This window comes from Dipodomys merriami, unplaced genomic scaffold (genome assembly GCF_024711535.1).
Source record: "Dipodomys merriami isolate MVZ:Mamm:240054 unplaced genomic scaffold, mDipMer1.0.p SCAF_7, whole genome shotgun sequence".
NCBI classification, from domain to species: Eukaryota; Metazoa; Chordata; class Mammalia; order Rodentia; family Heteromyidae; genus Dipodomys; species Dipodomys merriami.
Genome location: NW_027206290.1, coordinates 15,883,348 through 15,902,330, shown reverse-complemented (window position 1 = coordinate 15,902,330; position 18,983 = coordinate 15,883,348). Strand labels below are relative to the sequence as shown.

The following is an 18,983-nucleotide window of genomic DNA, read 5'->3' as shown; positions in this document are numbered from 1 at the left end:
CCCTTCTAGCAATAGCAAGAAAAGTAAATAGGATTGTGGTTTAGGCCAGCCTAGTCCAAAGTGAGATCTTGACTCAATAACCAAAGCAAAAGAGCTAGAGGTGTGACTCAAGCTATAACCAAAGCAAAAGAGCTAGAGGTGTGACTCAAGCTATAGAATGTCTGACTAGGAAGCAGCAAGTCCTGAGTTCAAATCTTCGTGTTCCCCATCCCCTGACAAAAAGATTTGCCTTAGTGGTGGGATCCTGAAAAGTAAGCTAGAGCAAGGGGGAGGGTATGGGAAACACTTTCTCAAATGCTGGGATCCCAACATTTTGCTGGAGCTGCTTCAAAACCCTCTTTTATATTAATCATTGTCTTGTTTTCAAGACCCTTTGACCATACAGTGTCTCTTTGACAAGGGCAGTGATGTCCAGTTGTGTTGCTCATGTTATTTGTCAGTGTATACCGTGAGTTTTACCTTCTTGCCCACTGAGAATTGAATACAGACATAAGAGAAGGGCCCAGCATGAGCCCAGTGGATTTCACATGGCATCGAATGCCACTAAGGAGAAAGGGTAGGGAACTCAGACCTGTCAGAAGAGGTGGACAGACACCTTATTTATGCATTGTCCCAGTCAGAGGTTCCCTCAGCCCCCAAGGAAGGCCAGTAGTGGTCTAGGTGGGCATCAGTATCTAGAATCTGAAGGGACGTACCACACTGACCAAGAACTTAAACACATGAACCTAGAATCCCAAGTGACAGTATCCTCATCTCCTGAGTTCTTATTGGAAGCAATGTCCTAAGGGTAACCCTTTTTGGCTTGGCCTGCTGGACCTGCACCCTTCTATTCTACACACCATGTCCCTTCTCCCTTAGCTCTAAGGTGTTTCTGGAAATTGACAACCGCCAGTGTGTCCAAGATTCAGACCAGTGCTTCAAGAACACGGATGCTGCAGCAGCTCTGCTGGCTTCTCACGCTATCCAGGGGACTCTGTCGTACCCTCTTGTGTCTGTTGTCAGTGAGTTCCCTGGGTGTCACAGAGAAAGGGTTGGGGAAAAACACGGTGTGGGGGCGGGCACCGTTCAGTGGGTCAGCCCTCCAAGTCAGCATATCCCTGGTCTCTGGTTTTCAGGTGAATCCATACCTCCAGGCCACACCCAGCTTCTCTATCTCCTTGCTGTTGCTATTGTCATTATCCTGTTTATTATCCTGCTGGGGGTCATCATGGCAAAACGGAAACGGAAACATGGCTTCCTCTGGCTACCTGAAGGTTTCACCCTTCGTCGAGATTCCAGCAATCACAAGCGTCGTGAGCCGGTGGGACAGGATGCCGTGGGGCTTAAGTAAGAGAGTCCTGCCAATAAGCCACCATGCATAGCAATAAACAAGAATGAGATTTAAAAGTGTTTCCTATTGCCCATTCTGAGCTCTGCTCATTAATTACCTAATCTTGACCCTGATTATAAATGACCTGTGAGTGACGGAGGTGCCACACAGACAGTTCTGAGTGTTATGTCTCTTCTGTACATATATGTCACTGGAGTCAAACTCAGCTTCAGAGATGGGGCACATTGTCATTGTAAGCTCTTGTTCACTGGGAAGGAGAAACTAAATGCTCAGAAATGTCACATCAAGTACTGCCTATCCTCTGGGGGTAGCTTTGGGAGTTGGGTGGTGGTAGAAGTGTTGGAAGCCATTGTGTCTATGTCATGACCTCTGCTCTTGTTTTTCCCCTCTCTAATCATATCAGAAATCTCAAAGTACAAGTCTCAGAGGCCAACTTAATTGGTTCTGGAACAAGCGAACATTGGGTCGATGATGAAGGACCCCAGCCAAAGAAAGCGAAGGTAAGCTGACTTTGGCAGAACCATATGGTCAGCCATCCTTTGGTCTCATTTCAGATGTCTTTAATCCCAGAGTGTCCTGGGGGGAGGCGGGTGGCTAGCCCTGATGCTCATGGACTATAGGCACCTCAGGACACTGATAACACTGCGGTGCTCTGGGCTGGATGAAGTACAGCAAGGAAGCCTTGAACTAGGCTTATCCTCTAGAGTGGCAGTAGAGACTGCCACATAGCTGCCTAGTAAAGATGGGCAAAGTTACTATTTAGGACCAGAAAGGCAGTTAAAGTCCAATTTCTACCTGAAGGGTAGGCAGGAGTTAGTAAGGCAAAGAACTGAAGGAAGCCTTTGTAGGCAGGGAAGATCCAAGCAGAGGTCAGAGCAGAATTAAGTGCTCTGAGAGTGTAGAATAGAATATGAGGCCAGGCACTGGTGGCTCATGCCTGTAATCTTAGCTACTCAGAAGACTAAGATATAAGACTGCAGTTCAAAGCCAGCCTGGACAGAAATGTCCATGAGACTCTTAAAATTTAACTACAGCAAAGTTGGAAATGGTGCTGGGGCTCAAAGTAATGGAGCAGTAGCCTTGAGCACAAAAAGCTCAGGGACAGCTCCCAGTCCCTGAGTTCAAAGCCCCAGGAACAAAAAAAAGGGGGGAAAAAAAACCATGAAGTAGCATATGAGGGCTAAAGCCTGGGGTAGGAGATGGAGAGGTGGAAAGAATTGCCCTGGTGATGTGGGAGAAGTCAAGAGGAGCCACATGGTAAGAGCAGTAGGAAGATTCGAGCTGAGAGAGAGAGAAATGGATGGAGGTTCAAGAGGGGGGCAAGGGGGGGGGGGTGGGAGACTTGACTTGTCAGCAGCTTTGGTGAGAGTCTATGGCTCAGAAGCATGGTTTTCTCTTCCAGCCTGAAGACGAGGCTTTACTCTCAGAAGAAGATGACCCCATTGACCGACGCCCATGGACACAGCAGCACCTGGAAGCCGCTGACATCCGTCGGACACCGTCACTGGCTCTCACTCCTCCTCAGGCAGAGCAGGAGGTGGACGTGTTGGATGTGAATGTCCGGGGCCCAGGTCAGCACTGCTGGGCCTGCTCTGCACTAGGCAGAGTGTCCCCATCAGCTCCACAGACCTTACGTCAGCTCAAGGAAATGAACATGATGTAGAAATAATGAACTCAGAAGCAAGCAAAGAATTTCTTACAGTTTCATAACAGCATATTGAGAACGAACAGCAGGCTAAATGTTAGATTTCAGTAGGACAGGAAAACTGTATCCTAAAGCAGAGGATAGAGAATTAGTTTTGTTTATGTATTATGCATATAGTTATCTCAGTAATACTGGATATGCTAAAGATTATCTAGCTTAAAATAGCATAACACTTGAGCTGGGCACTGGTGGCTCATACCCGTAATCCTAGCTGTTCAGAAGGCTGAGATCTGAAGATTGAGGTTCAAAGCCAACCCATGCAGGAAAGTCTTCTCTCCAGTTAACCACCAAAAAGCCATAAGTAGATTCATGGCTCAAATGGTAGAGTGCTAACCTTGAGCACAGAAACCCAAGGAATAGTGTCCAAACCCTGAGTTCAAGCCCCAGTGATGCACACACACGCGCGAATTTTTTTTTAATGGCATGGAAAAGCTTGTTTAACTGAGAACATAGTCCCCAGCTCACGTGGCTCTTGCTTTCCCAATACTGTTTACATGAATGACATCAGAGGACAAGTAGGTGGCAGATCCAAAACTTAGCACCGCCCTTGCAAGAAGCACAGAGATTCCGTTTCCGGTGGGCTCCTGCAGTAATCACATTTCCTGGGGCTTCCTTTCCCGCAGATGGGTGCACCCCGCTGATGCTGGCTTCTCTTCGGGGAGGCAGCTCAGATGTGAGTGATGAAGATGAGGATGCCGAGGACTCCGCTGCCAACATCATCACCGACTTGGTGTACCAGGGCGCCAGCCTCCAGGCGCAGACAGACCGGACTGGTGAGATGGCCCTGCACCTTGCAGCCCGCTACTCAAGAGCTGATGCGGCCAAGCGCCTCCTGGACGCAGGAGCCGATGCCAATGCCCAGGACAATATGGGCCGCTGCCCCCTCCATGCTGCAGTGGCTGCAGATGCCCAAGGCGTCTTCCAGGTGAGGACCCTGCGAATGTAAAGATCTCTTACAGGCCTATGATGTTTCATCTTGTGAAGGCAATTAATACCTCATTGACATTCACTCAGTAATTGGTTGTCCGTGCCAGTACTGGAGCGTGAACTCAGGGCCTGGGCACAGCCCCTTCCTTAGCTTTTCTGCTCAAGGCTGGTACTCTTACCACTTGACCACAGCTCCACTTCTGGCTTTTTGCTATTTAATTAGAGAAACGTCTCTCAGATCTGTCTGCTGGCTTTGAACTGAGATGCTCAAATCTCAGCCTCCTGAGTTTACAGACATGAGCTACCTGCACCCAACTTAAATAATTCTGAGAGATGAGTCACTATTGCTATAGGAAAGAAGAGAAGGAAAGGCAATCCTGATAACATCCCCGGCAGATAGTGAGAGGAGGCAGCAGAGGCTGCGTCTCAGCTGCATTTTGCTATGCTGATGTGAGGAGAGCCACCCCTGATCGGAAGCCTCAGTGTTCACTGCCCCTGTGGTCTCTCCAGCTGTGTGGGCTTCCAGCACCCCAGCAGCCATTTTCCTGACCTGACTGGACTGTACAGTGTTACGTCTTTTGAGTTCACCCTCACAAGGGATTGTGAATCTCCTTGATCTTGCATTGTGTGAGAATGAGATGCTTTCTGAAATTCATCTGTTTCCCTTACACAGTAGTACATTCCTTTGTGGCCAGTACATCTTGGTCATCCATTGTGGGTTGGATCCTTCCTTCCATCCTTCCTTCCTTCCTTCCTTCCTTCCTCCCTCCCTCTTTCCTTCCTTCTTTTCTTCTTTCCTTCCTTCCTTCCTCAAACATTGATTGATTGTGTTAGACTCTTGGGCTTAAAGATAGTAAGACTTTACTGCTCTCTGGGAGCCTATAGTGTAGCCTCAGGTCCGATTCCATTGTTTCTTTGTCTCTCAGTTGCATTATTTCCTTTGACCAAAGTGACTTTTCTATATTCCTCTTCTAGATTCTGATCCGCAGCCGAGTCACTGATCTAGATGCCAGAATGAACGATGGCACTACGCCCCTGATCCTGGCTGCCCGTCTGGCTGTAGAGGGCATGGTGGCAGAGCTCATCAACTGCCAAGCAGACGTGAATGCGGTGGACGACCATGGTAGGGACGGGTCCTCCCTGCAGCGCATCTCCAAGGGAAGCATTGCTGCATGGTTCTCATGTCATAGAACACAGCTATGTACAGTCCCTCTGCTTTCATTCATGCACTCATTCTCTTCAACATGTTGAGATCAGAGAAACTAAGCCAGTGTGGGTTTCCAGATAAGTGAGAAAGGATTTTCTGTGTGTGGGTTTTTGGTTGGCCTGTATGGGCTCTTAGAGCCCCATTTTGGACATAGGAATTTATGAGTGCAGACGCCTCAGGTACATTATGTTGTCCTCAGCACGTGAAGGAGAGCCGCTGCCACAGAGAGGACATGAGTACCACATCTAAGTAACCTGCGACCTGGCGGTCAGAAGTGTCCCTAGAATGCAGGGGGAGGAGGCTGCCACTACGGTCCTGCAGGGCCCCCCAAACAACTGGCCATGATCTCTGAGGGAGTTGAAGCTTTTCTTGTATAGGTCCTGGTGCCTGGAGTGGGATGTGCTCTGCTCTGCTCTGCTCATGAACAAACATCTTCTCCACAGGAAAATCTGCTCTGCACTGGGCTGCTGCTGTCAATAATGTGGAGGCCACTCTTCTACTGTTGAAAAATGGGGCCAACCGAGACATGCAGGACAACAAGGTACAGACAGAGCCCTGCACAGCCACTACTGCCCAGCCTGTCCTCTGTTCACCTGGCTTGTGATGAGCGTAGACAAGAACAGAGGCAGGCTGGGCAGAACCCTGCCTCCGAGCCCCATGAAGGTCCAGCGGTGTGGAGTGCAAGCCCTTTGCCCATTCAGAAGCTTTCCAGTCTTTTCCTACCACATGTTCCCTTCCCTGTCCCACTTCTGTTCCCTCTGTTTTCTCTTGCTGTCTTTGTTTTCCACTTTGCTGTTCTTTTCTGTCCCTGGATACCATGCTGTTTTCTCTGAGTTATCTGCCTCGCTTCCCTTTCTTCATACTTCTCTTGCTTACTTCCTTTTCATTCATTTAGTTCTTTCTGCACACACCTGCTTGCTTTTCTCTTTCACCATTCCCTCTATTTTTCCTATTTCTCTGTGTTCTTTAGTTTATTCTCTCCCTACCTTTCTTCTGTTTCCTTTTTTCTCTTAGAAACTGATATGAATAAGCTGAGTACTCTTTTACGTGAGTGTCCGCTTAGGAGCTTAGTTTATTTCACAAATCCTCAGCTGAGAGGTAGCCTCAAGGGGGACAAAATAGGTTCTTTGGGGGATGTGAACTGGCTTATTCTTTCTGTATGTAAATTTCAGATACACATTCATTGTGAACGTATCTCTATGTAAGTAAACATACAGCATATTTGTGGTGCAGTAAAATTTCATAGGGAAAGCCAGGTACCCCTGGCTCACGCTATAATCCTAGAGTAGCTATAATCCTAGCTACTCTGGAGGCTGAGATCTGAGGATCAAGGTTCAAAGCCAGCAGGGAAGTCTGTTGGACTCTCATCTCTAATTAACCACCAGAAAACCGGAAGTGGGCTGTGGCTCCAAGTGGTAGAGCACTAGCCATGAGCAAAAGCGCTCAGGGACAGCACCCAGACCCAGAGTTCAAGCCCCACTCCAACCAAAAAAAAATTAAAATTTTATAAGGAAACACTTAGAGGGGGAAAGATGAAGCAATTAGTTATTAAAAATTGAGAAATGCTGCTCTTCTCTCAAGAGTGGGGTATTTTGTTTTGTTTTGTGTCAGTACTAGGACTTGGATGAAGGCTCAGGGTGCTGCCCCTTAGCTTTTTGGCCCCAGGCCGTCACTCTACCACTTGACCCACAGTTCCACTTTAGGTTTTTTGGTGGTTAGAGAGTCCCATAGATTTTCTTACTCAGGCTGGCTTCAAACCACGATTCTCAGAGTTGCTAGGGTTAGGAGTGTGAGCCGCTGTGATCAAGGATGCCATTAGAATGTGTTCTCCGTGGATCCTTTGTACAGGAAGAGACGCCGCTGTTTCTCGCTGCGCGGGAGGGGAGCTATGAAGCGGCCAAGATCCTGCTAGACCATTTTGCCAATCGGGATATCACCGACCATATGGACCGTCTCCCCAGGGACGTGGCCCGCGACCGCATGCACCATGACATCGTGCGCCTCCTGGATGAGTACAACGTGACGCCCAGTCCGCCGGGGGCAGTGCTGACTTCCGCCCTTTCCCCCGTCATCTGTGGGCCCAACAGGGCTTTCCTCAGTCTGAAGCACACCCCCATGGGCAAGAAGCCCAGACGGCCCAACACCAAGAGCGCCGTGCCCACCAGCCTCCCCAGCCTAGCCAAGGGGGCCAAGGGGAATCGGCGCAAGAAGTCCCTGAGCGAGAAGGTGCAGCTGTCGGAGAGCTCGGTGACCTTATCCCCAGTGGACTCCCTGGAGTCGCCTCACACCTACGTGTCTGACGCCACCTCCTCCCCGATGCTCACGTCCCCGGGGCTCCTGCAGGCCTCCCCCAACCCTCTGCTGGCCACGCCGGCTGCCCCCGCCCGCGCGCAGCACGCGCTCTCCTTCTCTAACCTCCACGACATGCAGCCCGTGGCCCCCGGGGCTGGCACGGTGCTCCCCTCGGTCAGCCAGCTGCTGGCCCACCACCACATCATCCCCCCCAGCGGCGGCGGGGCCGGCGGCGGCGGCGCGGGCGGCCTGGGCCGGCTGCACCCAGTCACCGTCCCGGCCGACTGGATGAACCGCGTGGAGACCAGCGAGGGCCAGTACAATGAGATGTTCGGCATGGTCCTGGCTCCCGGGGAGGGCGGCCATGGCATGGCGCCCCAGAGCAGGCCGCCGGAGGGCAAGCCGGGCCCCCCGCGGGAGCCCCTGCCCCCCATCGTGACTTTCCAGCTCATCCCCAAAGGCGGCCTGGCCCAGCCGGCCGGGGCGCCCCCGCCCCCCGCCGCCTGCCCTCCCTCCGTGGCCGGGCCCTTGCCCGCCATGTATCAGATCCCAGAGATGGCCCGGCTGCCCAGCGTGGCGTTCCCCGCCGCCATGATGCCCCAGCAGGACGGGCAGGGCGCGCACACCATTCTCCCCGCCTACCACCCCTTCCCCGCCTCCGTGGGCAAGTACCCCACCCCTCCCTCCCAGCACAGCTACGCCTCCTCCAGTGCTGCCGAGCGAACCCCCAGCCACAGTGGCCCCCTGCCGGGCGAGCACCCCTACCTGACTCCATCCCCAGAGTCGCCGGACCAGTGGTCAAGCTCCTCGCCCCACTCTGCTTCCGACTGGTCAGATGTGACCACCAGCCCCACTCCCGGCGGGGCTGCAGGCGTGCAGCGCGGAACTGGGACACACATGGCCGAGCCGCCACACAGCAAGATGCAGGTGTACGCCTGAAGAGCAAGCGTCCGTGCAGACACAGCCGCTGCTCCAAAACGCTGCTGAGGAACAAATGAAGGTCATCGGGAAGAAGATGAAGAAATCTCAGTAACCAGCTTTGGGAGGCGCGAGAGGGGAGACGCTTCTGGCTCACAGCCGCTCAGCTCCGCTGGGTCCCTGCGAGGCCCGTGGGGAGGGCCTGGCTCCTCCCCGACCCTTGCCCAGCAGACCAAGGCCCGGGATGCGCAGGGAACACACACTCGGGGGGCCGTGTGCCTCTTCCTGTCCTAGAACAAGATGGATGCCTTTTGTAGCCCAGACATGCTTGCAGCTCGGACTGCATTTTAAGCCGTAGGGAGGGAGGGCTTCTGCTCTATGCGAGAAGATTCTACACAAGGGTCCGATTGGAAAATGCGCGCTGGAACTGTGCCACTGGCTCGCCTCCTCGACCTTGGAAATCCTTTCTGCTTCACCCTGTGTTTTCCTCTGGGTACCAGTGAACGTTGGGACGACTGATCCTTGCGCTTTCCGGCCCCGGCTGCTCTGGAAAGCCCCGCCACGAGGCTTGCTTCCCTTAGGTTCTCAGCACTGGCCTCGCAGCTATGTTTCTGTGGAAGTCTGACGTGTTGCACTTGACATGTCACTCCTAGAGGGAGAAGGGGAACATTTTTCTTCAGACCAATCTGGGGACAGGAGAGCCCTGTAAGAGAATGCACCCTCATTCTCTTCTCATCAGCTGTGTAAGTGTGTGGGCTTCGTCAGTGTGAAGTGTCACCCCAACTGTCTAGACACGATGATCTTACTTTTTTAAGAAAAAAAAAACCAACCAGCAAAAGGAGTGCGGGGAGATAAGCCAACTCAGGCTGGAAGCAGGCTCCACTCCAGTCAAACATTCCATTGCCTGACAGTGTAAAGGACATGGGTGCCCAATCCTAGGATTCTAGCCCTGCTTCCCCTGTTCTTCCAGGAGGTGGCACTAGTCCTCGCTTTCTAACCTTCCATGTGTCTCCACCGAAGAAAATGTCTCCGGCCACACCAGATTGTGGGACCGCGCTGGCCTTATCCTCTGGTTGTCACTTTCTATCAGTCTCTATTTCGTGTGTGTGTGTGTGTGTGTGTGTGTGAAAGGGCAATACTAGGATTGGAACTCAGCACTTTGGGCTTGCTAGGCAAGCACTCCACTACTTGGAGCCAGACCCCCGCCCCCCCCAGCCCTCTTTCCTGAAGTCCTTTTAGATCAGAAGCCCCTTTGCCAGTTTCTCTCCACACTGTGAGCTGAGTTACAGTGCCCCCTGAAGACCGATGTTCTGATCAAGCACCAGAAATGGGGCGTTGGAGTGATTTCCTAGGGTGCACTGTGAGTCAGCCTTTGCTAGTTCTTCCTCCCATCCCCTCCCTCCAGAACAGTCTGCTGTTCCACCTTTGTTGGCTTATCTTGAACCTGCCCAGGCCTTTCCTAGAGCTGTCATTTAGAGGATGGGTGATGCCAGCTGTGCCCAGCACCATTGCTCCAGGGCTTGTGACCTCCGATTCTCCCCAAAGCAGCAGCATTTAGTCAACTGTACAAACAGTGGTTTCCTTCCTCTTCCCCTTTGCTGCCTCAGTGGTCCTGGGGCCACACTCATTTCTGCCTGGTACCGGGGTGCTCAGGGCACCTGGGACATTTTGTGTATATCACAAGGACGGGCTGCTCCGTTCTGGTTAAATGATAATCCTCATTTCTGCCACGGGTGGGTGTTCCAGCTCCCTGCTTGCCTCACTTGTCTGCCTGCCCGCCTGCCCTGTGGAAGGTCTGCAGTCTGTTGTACAGTCATTGGTAAGCAGGGCTGCTGAAGTATTCCTGTCTCCTCCAGGTTTATTGGATAATTTGTTCTGCCAGGATATATGGCAGATTAAGTTTGCTGTTAACGTTTTTGTTCCCTCCTGTGATACCACCTTGCCAGCCCCTTCTGCGGTGTATGTGTGTGCATTCTGAACGGTGCCTCTCTGCCTTTGGACCCCCCTGATAGTTACAGATGGGAGAAGTGTGGAGCACATCACATCTGCCCTTCTGCCCACCACTGCCTTAGGCTCCCTGCCCAGACTCCGTGTAGGGCCTCATGCTGTTTCTCCCTCTGGGAACACTTTAATTAGGGTCTTGTGGGTTTGGGGAAGGGAACGTGAACACCGCCAGTAGGACCAGCAGACCCTGGTGACAACCATGGCACTTCCTCTCACTGTACTAGTCTCGTGGACTTCACAGTAGTCACTGGTAATCACGTTCCCGCTCCGGTAGGATACATCTATGTCATGCACAGATGCTCTCAGTTTTTGGTTTATTGTTATTTTCATATATTATTTCATTCTCTGATGTCCTGGTCTGGATTCTTCCGTCTTGTTTCAAGCATCATTTTCTGACTTACATGACAGTGGGGGAGGGCAAGTCTGAGGGAAAGAGGGACCGAGAGTTAAAGATTTTAGCAAAAGCAGTTAGGACATCAAGTCCATTTGTTCTTCTGGTTTAATTTACCAGCTCCTAAGTCCTCATGAAAGAACCAAAGGTGCATGTCGTGTTGGCCTATGGCCGGGTGCCCAGCCTCGGCCATCGTTGAATGTATGTCAACTTCTGGGGGATGTGCGTTCACCTCCTTGGGTCCCCACCAATAACTGTTTGGTACTATGGCAACTTCTTTGTGTATATTTTTCTTAAAAGCGATACTATATCTGTTTGTATGAGAAACCAGTAACCAATAAAATGACCGCATATTCCTGACTAGACAGTAAGGAAAGTGCACACTTTTGTTTTTACTTTTCGGTTTCATGCTAAAAGTAGTTAAGGTAAAATTTATATGAAAACATTTTTATCACAAAATAAAAAAGATTACAAGCCAAAGTTGGTGGTATTGGATTTTTTTTCCCTCCCAATCCTGTAATCCAGACCTATGGGAGCAAGGAGGCTGAGGCAGTCATAGTCACCCAACTGAGATAGGGATAGGGATTCACTGCTGGATCCTACCAGGCCTTTGAATTAATACCAGCTGGGCGCTGTGGCTCAAGCCTGTAACACCAGCCCCTCGGAGGCTGAGAGCATGGTCGATGAAACCAGCCCAGGCAGCAAAAGCTGGGAGACTCTTATCTCCAATTAACAGCAAAAAGCTAGACTGGCCTTGAATGAAAAAGCCAAGCAGGAGTGCAAAGCCTTGGGTTCAAGCCCAGTAGTACCAGCGCGCGCGCACACGCAATGTTCAAACTATTTGATAAAATAGTTGATTTTATCACCCTGAGGATACTCATTTTTTCTTCCCTTCCTCCTTGTCCTCCCTCCCCTCCTCCTTCCTCTTCCCCTCCCTCCCCTTCCATTTCTGTGTGTGCTGGTACACACAGACTTTTTCTATCCAAGGCTGGTGCTCTACCACCTGAACCACACCTCCACCTCCGGATCTTTCTGGTGCTTCACTGGGGATCGGAGTCTCAGGGATTTACCTATCCATGGCTCCGAACCGCGATCCTCTCACCACTGCCTCGCTGGTGGCTAGGATTCCCCGTGGGCCGCCCAGCCCCAGCCAGCCGCGCTTCGGGGTGCGCGCTGCCATGTGGGGTTCCCCGCTCCACGCCCGCGCGCTCAACGTCGGAGCGTTGATCGAGTGCGCGCAGCCCTTGGTTGTCGCTGGCCCTGGCGTCGGGGGAAGGGGGACCCCCCAACCGTGCGGCCTGAGCCCTGGGCGGCCGCCCGCGGGAGTCTGACGCTCGGGCCGGAGCCGCCCCGGCTCCCCCCGGCGCTCCCCGGGCCGCGGAGGGGCGGCGATGGGCGCGGCGCGGCGGCCCTGGCCTGTGGTGCTGGGCCTGGCGCTGCTGCTCCCCGCTGCGCTGGGCGAGGACGCGCTCATCCGCCCGGACGGGGGCTTCGAGTCCACCGAGATCACGGTGCCCGTCCCGGTCCCGGATCCGGTGGAGGCGCGGCGGCCGGGCGGCGCGGCGGGGCCTCCCGCGGCCTATGCCCTGCGGCTGGGAGGCCGGGAGTGCGTCCTCCGCTTGCGGCCCCGGCGGCCGCCGCTGCCCAGGCTCCTGCCCGTGGTGCACTTCGCCGAGAGGGGGGAACCGGTGGAGGACTACGCGTCCCTGCCCGGCGACTGCCACCTGGCGGGCTCGGTGGACGGCGCGCTGGACTCGGGGGCCACCGTGAGCACGTGCGCGGGCGGCCTGCGCGGCGTCGTCCGCCTGGGGTCCGACCACTACCAGATCCAGCCGCTGGGCGGAGCCGGCCCCGAGCACGTGGTGCGCCGCCTGCGGCGGGTCGCTGCGGACCCGCGGGGCTGCGGCTTGCCGGGCGGCCCGGGCAGGGCGGGCGCCCCGCCGCCAGCGCCCCCGCGCGGCGCGCCCGGGGACTACTTCGCCGCCTACAAGCACCCGCGGTCCCTGGACCTGGTGCTGGTGTTCGACCGGGACCGTCTGGGCATGGCGCATGGCAACCTCTCCCGCGTGGTGACGGACGCGGCGCTGCTGACCGCCATCGTGGACACCTACTTCCAAGACGTCGGCCTGCGGGTGCGGCTGGCGGGCCTCGAGCTGTGGTCGGGGCGGAACCGCATCGACGTGGGGCCGGGCTCCCTGGCCGATGTGCTGGGCCGGTTCCTGCTGTACCGGGCCAGCTCGCTGCAGCGGCGGCTCCCGGGCGACTGGGCGCACCTGTACGTGAGCCGCGCGTACGCCGATGCGCGCGCCTGGTCGTGGGGCCGGGTGTGCGCGGGCCCGCGGGCCGGCTCTGTCAGCACGCTCGCCGATGCCGACGTGCTGACGGCCGCCACGTGGACGGCGCATGCGCTGGGCCACGCGGTGGGCATGGCCCACGACCGGGCACCCTGTCGGTGCCGCGGCGGCGACGGCGGCTGCGTGATGGGCGCGGGCCGCGCCGGCTTCAGCGACTGCAGCTACGGCGACTACCTGGCGTTCGTGTCGCGGGGGGCCGCGTGCCTCACGACCGCGCCCAGGCCCGTCGCCGCCTCCCCCGCGCCGCCCGGGCCGCGCTGCGGTAACAAGGTGGTGGAGGGCTGGGAGCAGTGCGACTGCGGGTCGGCGGGCGAGTGCCAGCGCGACCCCTGCTGCCAGCACAGCTGCCGCCTGGCGCCCGGCGCCGCCTGCAGCTCGGGGCTGTGCTGCCGCCGCTGCCGCCTGCGGCCCGCCGGACACCTGTGCCGCGAGGAGGAGAGCGAGTGCGACCTGCCCGAGTACTGCGACGGCGCCTCGCCGCGCTGCCCCGCCGACACCTACAAGCTGGACGGGACGCCGTGCCACCACGGGGGCCAGTGCTTCGGCAAGGCCTGCCGCTCCCGGTACATGCAGTGCCAGAGCCTCTTCGGGCCCGGCGCCCGGGACGCGCCCCGGCGCTGCTACGAGGCGGTCAACGTGGTCGGCGACCAGTACGGGAACTGCGAGATCCGCGGCGTGGCCAGCTACCGGGCGTGCCCCCGGGCGGACGCCGTGTGCGGCCGGCTGCAGTGCGTCGGGGTGGGCGGCGTGCCCGTCCTGCCGGAGCACACGGTGGTCATCGCCACGCGCCTGCCGGACGACAACCTGGTGTGCTGGGGCACCGGCTACCACCTGGCCATGCGGCCCCTGGGCATCCCGGACGCCGGCGCGGTCCTCGACGGCGCCCACTGCGGCGACCAGCGCGTGTGCGTGGGGAGGACCTGCGTCAACCGCACGGCCCTGGCGGGCTGCGCCTGCAACGGCCGTGGGGTGTGCAACTCCGCCCGGCACTGCCACTGCGTCTACGGCTGGGCGCCGCCCTTCTGCGAGGAGCGGGGCTTCGGAGGCAGCGTGGACAGCGGGCCGCCGGGCCCCACGGAGGCGGCCCTGTCCTCCAACGTCCAGGCCGCGCTGCTCCTGCTGCTGCGCCTCGTGCTCTTCGCCGTCACCGTGCTGGTGGCGCTGTCCCAGAAGGCGATCCTGCAGTGCTTCTCGCCCTGAGCGACCCCCCCCCCCCGCGGCGAAGCACGCGGCGGCCCGGCCACCCTCGCTCTTCAAAGCACACGGAGATGTCTTTCCCGCGCGTTCAGATCCGCAAATAGGGGAGCGTTGCGGTCGGGAACCCGTGCCCACGCTTGCCCTTCCCCGCGCGCGCACGCACTGGCCCTGGGAACGCGGAGCCCCCCCCCCCCCGCGGAGGCCCCGCAGTTCCCCACCACCACCACCCCAGGCGCCAGCAGGAACGGCCTGGGGCTGAGGACCTGCGGCCCAGCCTGCAGAGCCCGTGTCGGTGGCGAGGGCCGGCCCGCACGCGAGGAGCTGGGCTTCCTGGGCCACACCAGCCCCGAGGATGAGGGGATCCGATTCAGGACCTGCCTGGGCCTTCGCCCGTCCCCAACTCAGGGCCCGGGCCTTGACTACCTCGCTCCGGGCCACCGGGGCCAGGTTCCAAGGCTATTAAAAAGCTGCACAACAGAAAATCAAGGTACAAATGGCCCCTCATACCAAGGAGTGAAAAAGCACACAGAAAAACCTGTGGGGAAAGAGCAGAGTTATCCGCAGGGCACACCCCACCCGGGCCCCCCAGCATCATCCCAGCTGAGGCTCCACACCCCCCCCCCCACGTCTGGCGACAGGAAAGACCACTTGCCTAATTGGAGGGTATCTCCTGCTCGGTAAACAGTCACACCAGCCTCCCAGACCCCATCTTAAACCTCACACACCTTCCATTGTTCACACAAGGTCACCAGCCTTCCTCCCATCCCGGGCTCGCCCAGCCCCCGGAGCAGCTGTCACCCTCCGCTCCCAGCCACGCTCCCGCGCACTCTCCTTCCACACCGGAAATCCACGAGTGGGTGCGGTAGGGGTCCGACCAGCAGCCCCCGCGGCCCGTCTCATCTGCACAGGGCTCGCCCTGTCCCTCCAGCCAAAGCACTGCTCAGTCCCAACTGCGCGCACTTTAGACGGGGGTGGGAAGGTCCACTAAGTGACAGTCCACCCTCCCTTCGGGTCTCAGCAGCGTCCCGGGGTAAACCCAGCTTGGTCCCAGCAGGGTCTTCAAACGATGGAGTTTAATGGACAGAAGGTGTAGGATTAGAAAAGCTGCCTCTAAGGCTATCCTGTGAAGCTGTGTCTATCACACAGTGCCTGTGGTCCTCATTAATTCCAACTCATTAAAAAATCCTCAGTATCAGGGTATGTTGGCCTACGTGTAATTTCAGCACTTGGGATGTTAAGGCAGAAGCAGGCCTGCCTGAGGTGCACAGAATGACCTGGTGTGGAAGTCAAAATTCTTTATAGGCCTGATACAGATGGCTCACGCCTGTAATCCTAGCCGCTCAGGAGGCTGAGATCTGAGGATCAAGGCTCAAAGCCAGCCCGGGCAGGAGCATCTGTGAGACTTTTATCTCCAAGGAACCAACACAATGCCAGAGCTGTGGCTCAAATGGGCAAGCACCAGCCTTGAATGAAAAGGCGGGGGGACAGCTCCAGGCCCTGAGTTCAAATCCTAGTACTGGCTCATGCACCCATGCACATGTGCACACATACAATGAACACAGCAAAATGACTTCTGTGATCTTGTGCAGCAAATGAATGAAACCCATGGGTTGGTATGAGCCAAAGGCACCAGTAGCAGCCTGTGCACCTGAGCCTGTGACCACTGGAGCAGCTCCTAGGACTGTCCTCAGTTTGTGGGAACCTGGCGCTGTGTCTAGGCGGCATCAGAACAGAATTGAAGCAGATGAACTGACTTGGAGAATGGCTGCTGGGGAGTGGATTGGCTGTATAGGGAGAAATCCCGACTCTCATTTTAACAACCAGGGATAAAGTGTTGTGTGTGTGTGTGTACTGGAGTTTGAGCTCAGCTTGGCTTTTTGTCTCAGGACTGCTGCTTTATCACTCAATCCACACCTGCACTTCCAGCTTTTTGCTGATTAATTGGAGTCTTGCAGGGCCTTTTTTTTTTTTTTTTTTTTTTGCCTGAGCTGGCTTCAAATCTTAATCTTCAGATCTCAGCCTCCTGAGCAGCTAGGATGACAGGCAAGACCACCAGCACCCAGTGTGGATTCCTTTTCAACCACTTTACTTTCAACGTACCTGCCCTAAAGAAGTCGTCAGTTGAACAGCCTGTGTCTACCTATCTGTTCCTGGGGCTCTTCAAAGGAAGAGGATCTTGGGGTGCTCTATTCACCCACATTGAACCAGCCCCAAGACCATCTGTTGCCCGGCCAAATGTTTGTTCATTTGGTATGTACATACAACAGCAAACCTGCGTATTGTAAAGTAATATAAAAGAGCACGTCTTAAAGAGGACACAGGCAAGACAAGACTTCGCAATCATGCCATAAGATGCCTTTATCTTATGCCTAACCCGAGGAAGATGCCCATAAAAGTCTTATCTAAAGAGTCTTTCCAAGCTGGGTGTGTGGTGCACATTTGTAGTTCTAGTATCTCAGGAGGCTGATGCAGGAGACATCCTCAGGCCAGCAGTTCAAGGCCAGCGTAGACAACGTAGTGAGACCCTTTTTAAAAAAGAACTGAGTGCTGGTGGCCCACCCTTGTAATCCTAGGTACTCAGGAGGCCCAGGTGCGAGGACCGTCATTTGAAACAAGAGATGCTAATTTCCAATCAACTGGCAAAAAGCTGAAATTGGAGGTGTGGCTCAAGTAGAAAGAGCCAGCCTTGAACAACAAAACCACACACACATACACACACACACACACACACACACACACACACACACACACACTCATGTCCTCCCTAGCGATATAAAAGAGTAAATTACTATATTAATATAAGCAATAATTGAACTACTATATTAATATGTCTATATTAATATCACTATTAACTTAAGCAATAAACCATGCTAACATAAGCAATATAAATGATTATACTTGCAGTATAAATACATTGAGTGAAGAGACATAAGAGCACATAATATATGATTTCATTTATATAAAATTCAAAACAATAACAAAACTAATTTGTGGTGATGGATATAGGAAAGTTGTCACCGTCGTGGGGCATTGACTGAGAGGATGACAGAAACATCCGTGTCTTACATGCACCATCATTATACACGTGTGTAGCTTACGTCAAAACCCCTTGGGTTTAGTGCTTAAGATGTGTATGTTTTACTCAGTGAAGACAAAACCTACACAAGTAATGTCATCATGAAAGGATATGTTTTTCTCCATGACAGAGAATTGAACTCGGGGCCTCACTCTTGCTAAGCTTTTTCCATTCTATCCCTTGAGCCACAGCTCCACTTCTGGCTTTTTGCTGACTCATCAGAGATGAGTCTCATGGACTTGTCTGCTGGGGCTGGCTGGCCTCACATCTTGTTCCACAGAGCTCAGCCTCCCAAGTAGCTAGGCGGATAGCCATGGGCTGCCAGTTCCCTGCTACGGAAATCTTTTTTTTTTTTTTTTTTTTGGTTGTGTGGCTTGAATTCTGGGCCTGGGCGCTGTCCCTCAGCTCTTCAGCTCAAGTCAAGTGCTCTATCACTTGAGCCACAGCACCACTTCTGGCTTTTTGCTGGTTCATTGGAGATAAGAGTCTCACAGACTTTCCTGCCTGAGCTGGTTTTGAACTGTGGTCCTCAGATCTCAGCCTCCTGAGTAGCTAGGATTATAGGCGTGAGCCACCAACACCCGACCTGGAAATCTTTTAAAACACAAAAGAAAACAAAACTAAGCAAGGAATTGTGGGTGACACATCTCCACCTGGTTATTGTAAGAAGTGGCATGGGCAGACCCAACCGGCCAGAAATGGAGCATGTATGTGATGGAGAGAAAACAGGCTTAAGGACGGGGGGGGGGGGGGGGTTTGGGGGGGGGGTGGGGGGGTGGAACCAGGAAGAAAGGGAGACATTTGGATCCAAAGTAAAGTAAAATGTGTATTTGTGTGTGTGTGTGTGTGAGAGAGAGAGACAGAGACTGAGGCAGAGAGACAGAGAGACAGAGAGAGATATTGGCTAAAGATTACATGCTCACATAATCCTGGCAATGATAGATGTTTGCAGACATCGAATCTGGCCTTATGGCAACCGTGTGAAGTCTGCTTCTGGGAAGGGCGTGTGGTAGGGGTAGGGCTGGGTGCCGCCCTCCTTGATCCTAGACTAAACAACACCTGATTCCTCACGAAGCCTGTGGCATCTGGCCAAGTAGGACATGTTGTAGACCAGGAGTGAGCAGGAAGACATTTTGAGAGCTGGTGCTGAGATAAGTCATGGAGACTCTGAACCTACCAGTATTGTGTATGTGTGCGTGTGCATGTGCATGCACATGTGCATTTGTATGCATGCACATGCACACATGTGCTGGTACCGGGGCTCGAGCTCAGGGCATCATTCTCTCACTTTTCTGCTCAAGTCTGGTTACCACTTGAACCATATCTCCACATCTAGCTTTTTGCTGGCTCTTCAGAGAGAAAGAATCTCACAGAATTTCCTGCCCGGGCTGGCTTTGAACTGTGATCTTCCGATCTCAGCCTCCTGAGTAGCTAGGATGACAGCCATGAGCCACTGGCGCCTGCAGGACAGGACTTTCAGGGAACCCCTTGAGCTAACCAGCCGGCGCTGAGTAGCAGGCAGCTTCTCATGCACAGCCGGAAGTCGGGGAAGGGCCGTGTCATCACTGGTCTCATGGTGGAG

At 54.7% G+C, this 18,983-nt stretch overlaps 2 protein-coding genes across 3 annotated transcripts in view; both read left to right on the top strand.

Annotated features, from left to right (window-relative positions):
* Notch2 (notch receptor 2) overlaps positions 1-11,254 on the top strand; it is a 149,562-nt gene extending 138,308 nt beyond the window's left edge. For both annotated transcript variants that reach the window (XM_070007531.1, XM_070007530.1), the window contains 8 exons: positions 859-1,001; positions 1,116-1,326; positions 1,734-1,830; positions 2,733-2,901; positions 3,659-3,960; positions 4,938-5,085; positions 5,613-5,710; positions 7,018-11,254. In XM_070007531.1, coding sequence (XP_069863632.1) covers positions 859-1,001; positions 1,116-1,326; positions 1,734-1,830; positions 2,733-2,901; positions 3,659-3,960; positions 4,938-5,085; positions 5,613-5,710; positions 7,018-8,400 — 2,551 coding nt within the window. In that variant the 3' untranslated portion in view covers positions 8,401-11,254. The remainder of the gene's footprint in view (positions 1-858; positions 1,002-1,115; positions 1,327-1,733; positions 1,831-2,732; positions 2,902-3,658; positions 3,961-4,937; positions 5,086-5,612; positions 5,711-7,017) is intronic.
* A 780-nt stretch (positions 11,255-12,034) lies between these two features.
* Positions 12,035-15,515, top strand: Adam30 (ADAM metallopeptidase domain 30). The gene has a single exon (XM_070007526.1). It carries the CDS (start codon positions 12,166-12,168, stop codon positions 14,326-14,328), a length of 2,163 nt encoding a protein of 720 aa, XP_069863627.1. The 5' UTR covers positions 12,035-12,165; the 3' UTR covers positions 14,329-15,515.
* Positions 15,516-18,983: the final 3,468 nt, after the last annotated feature.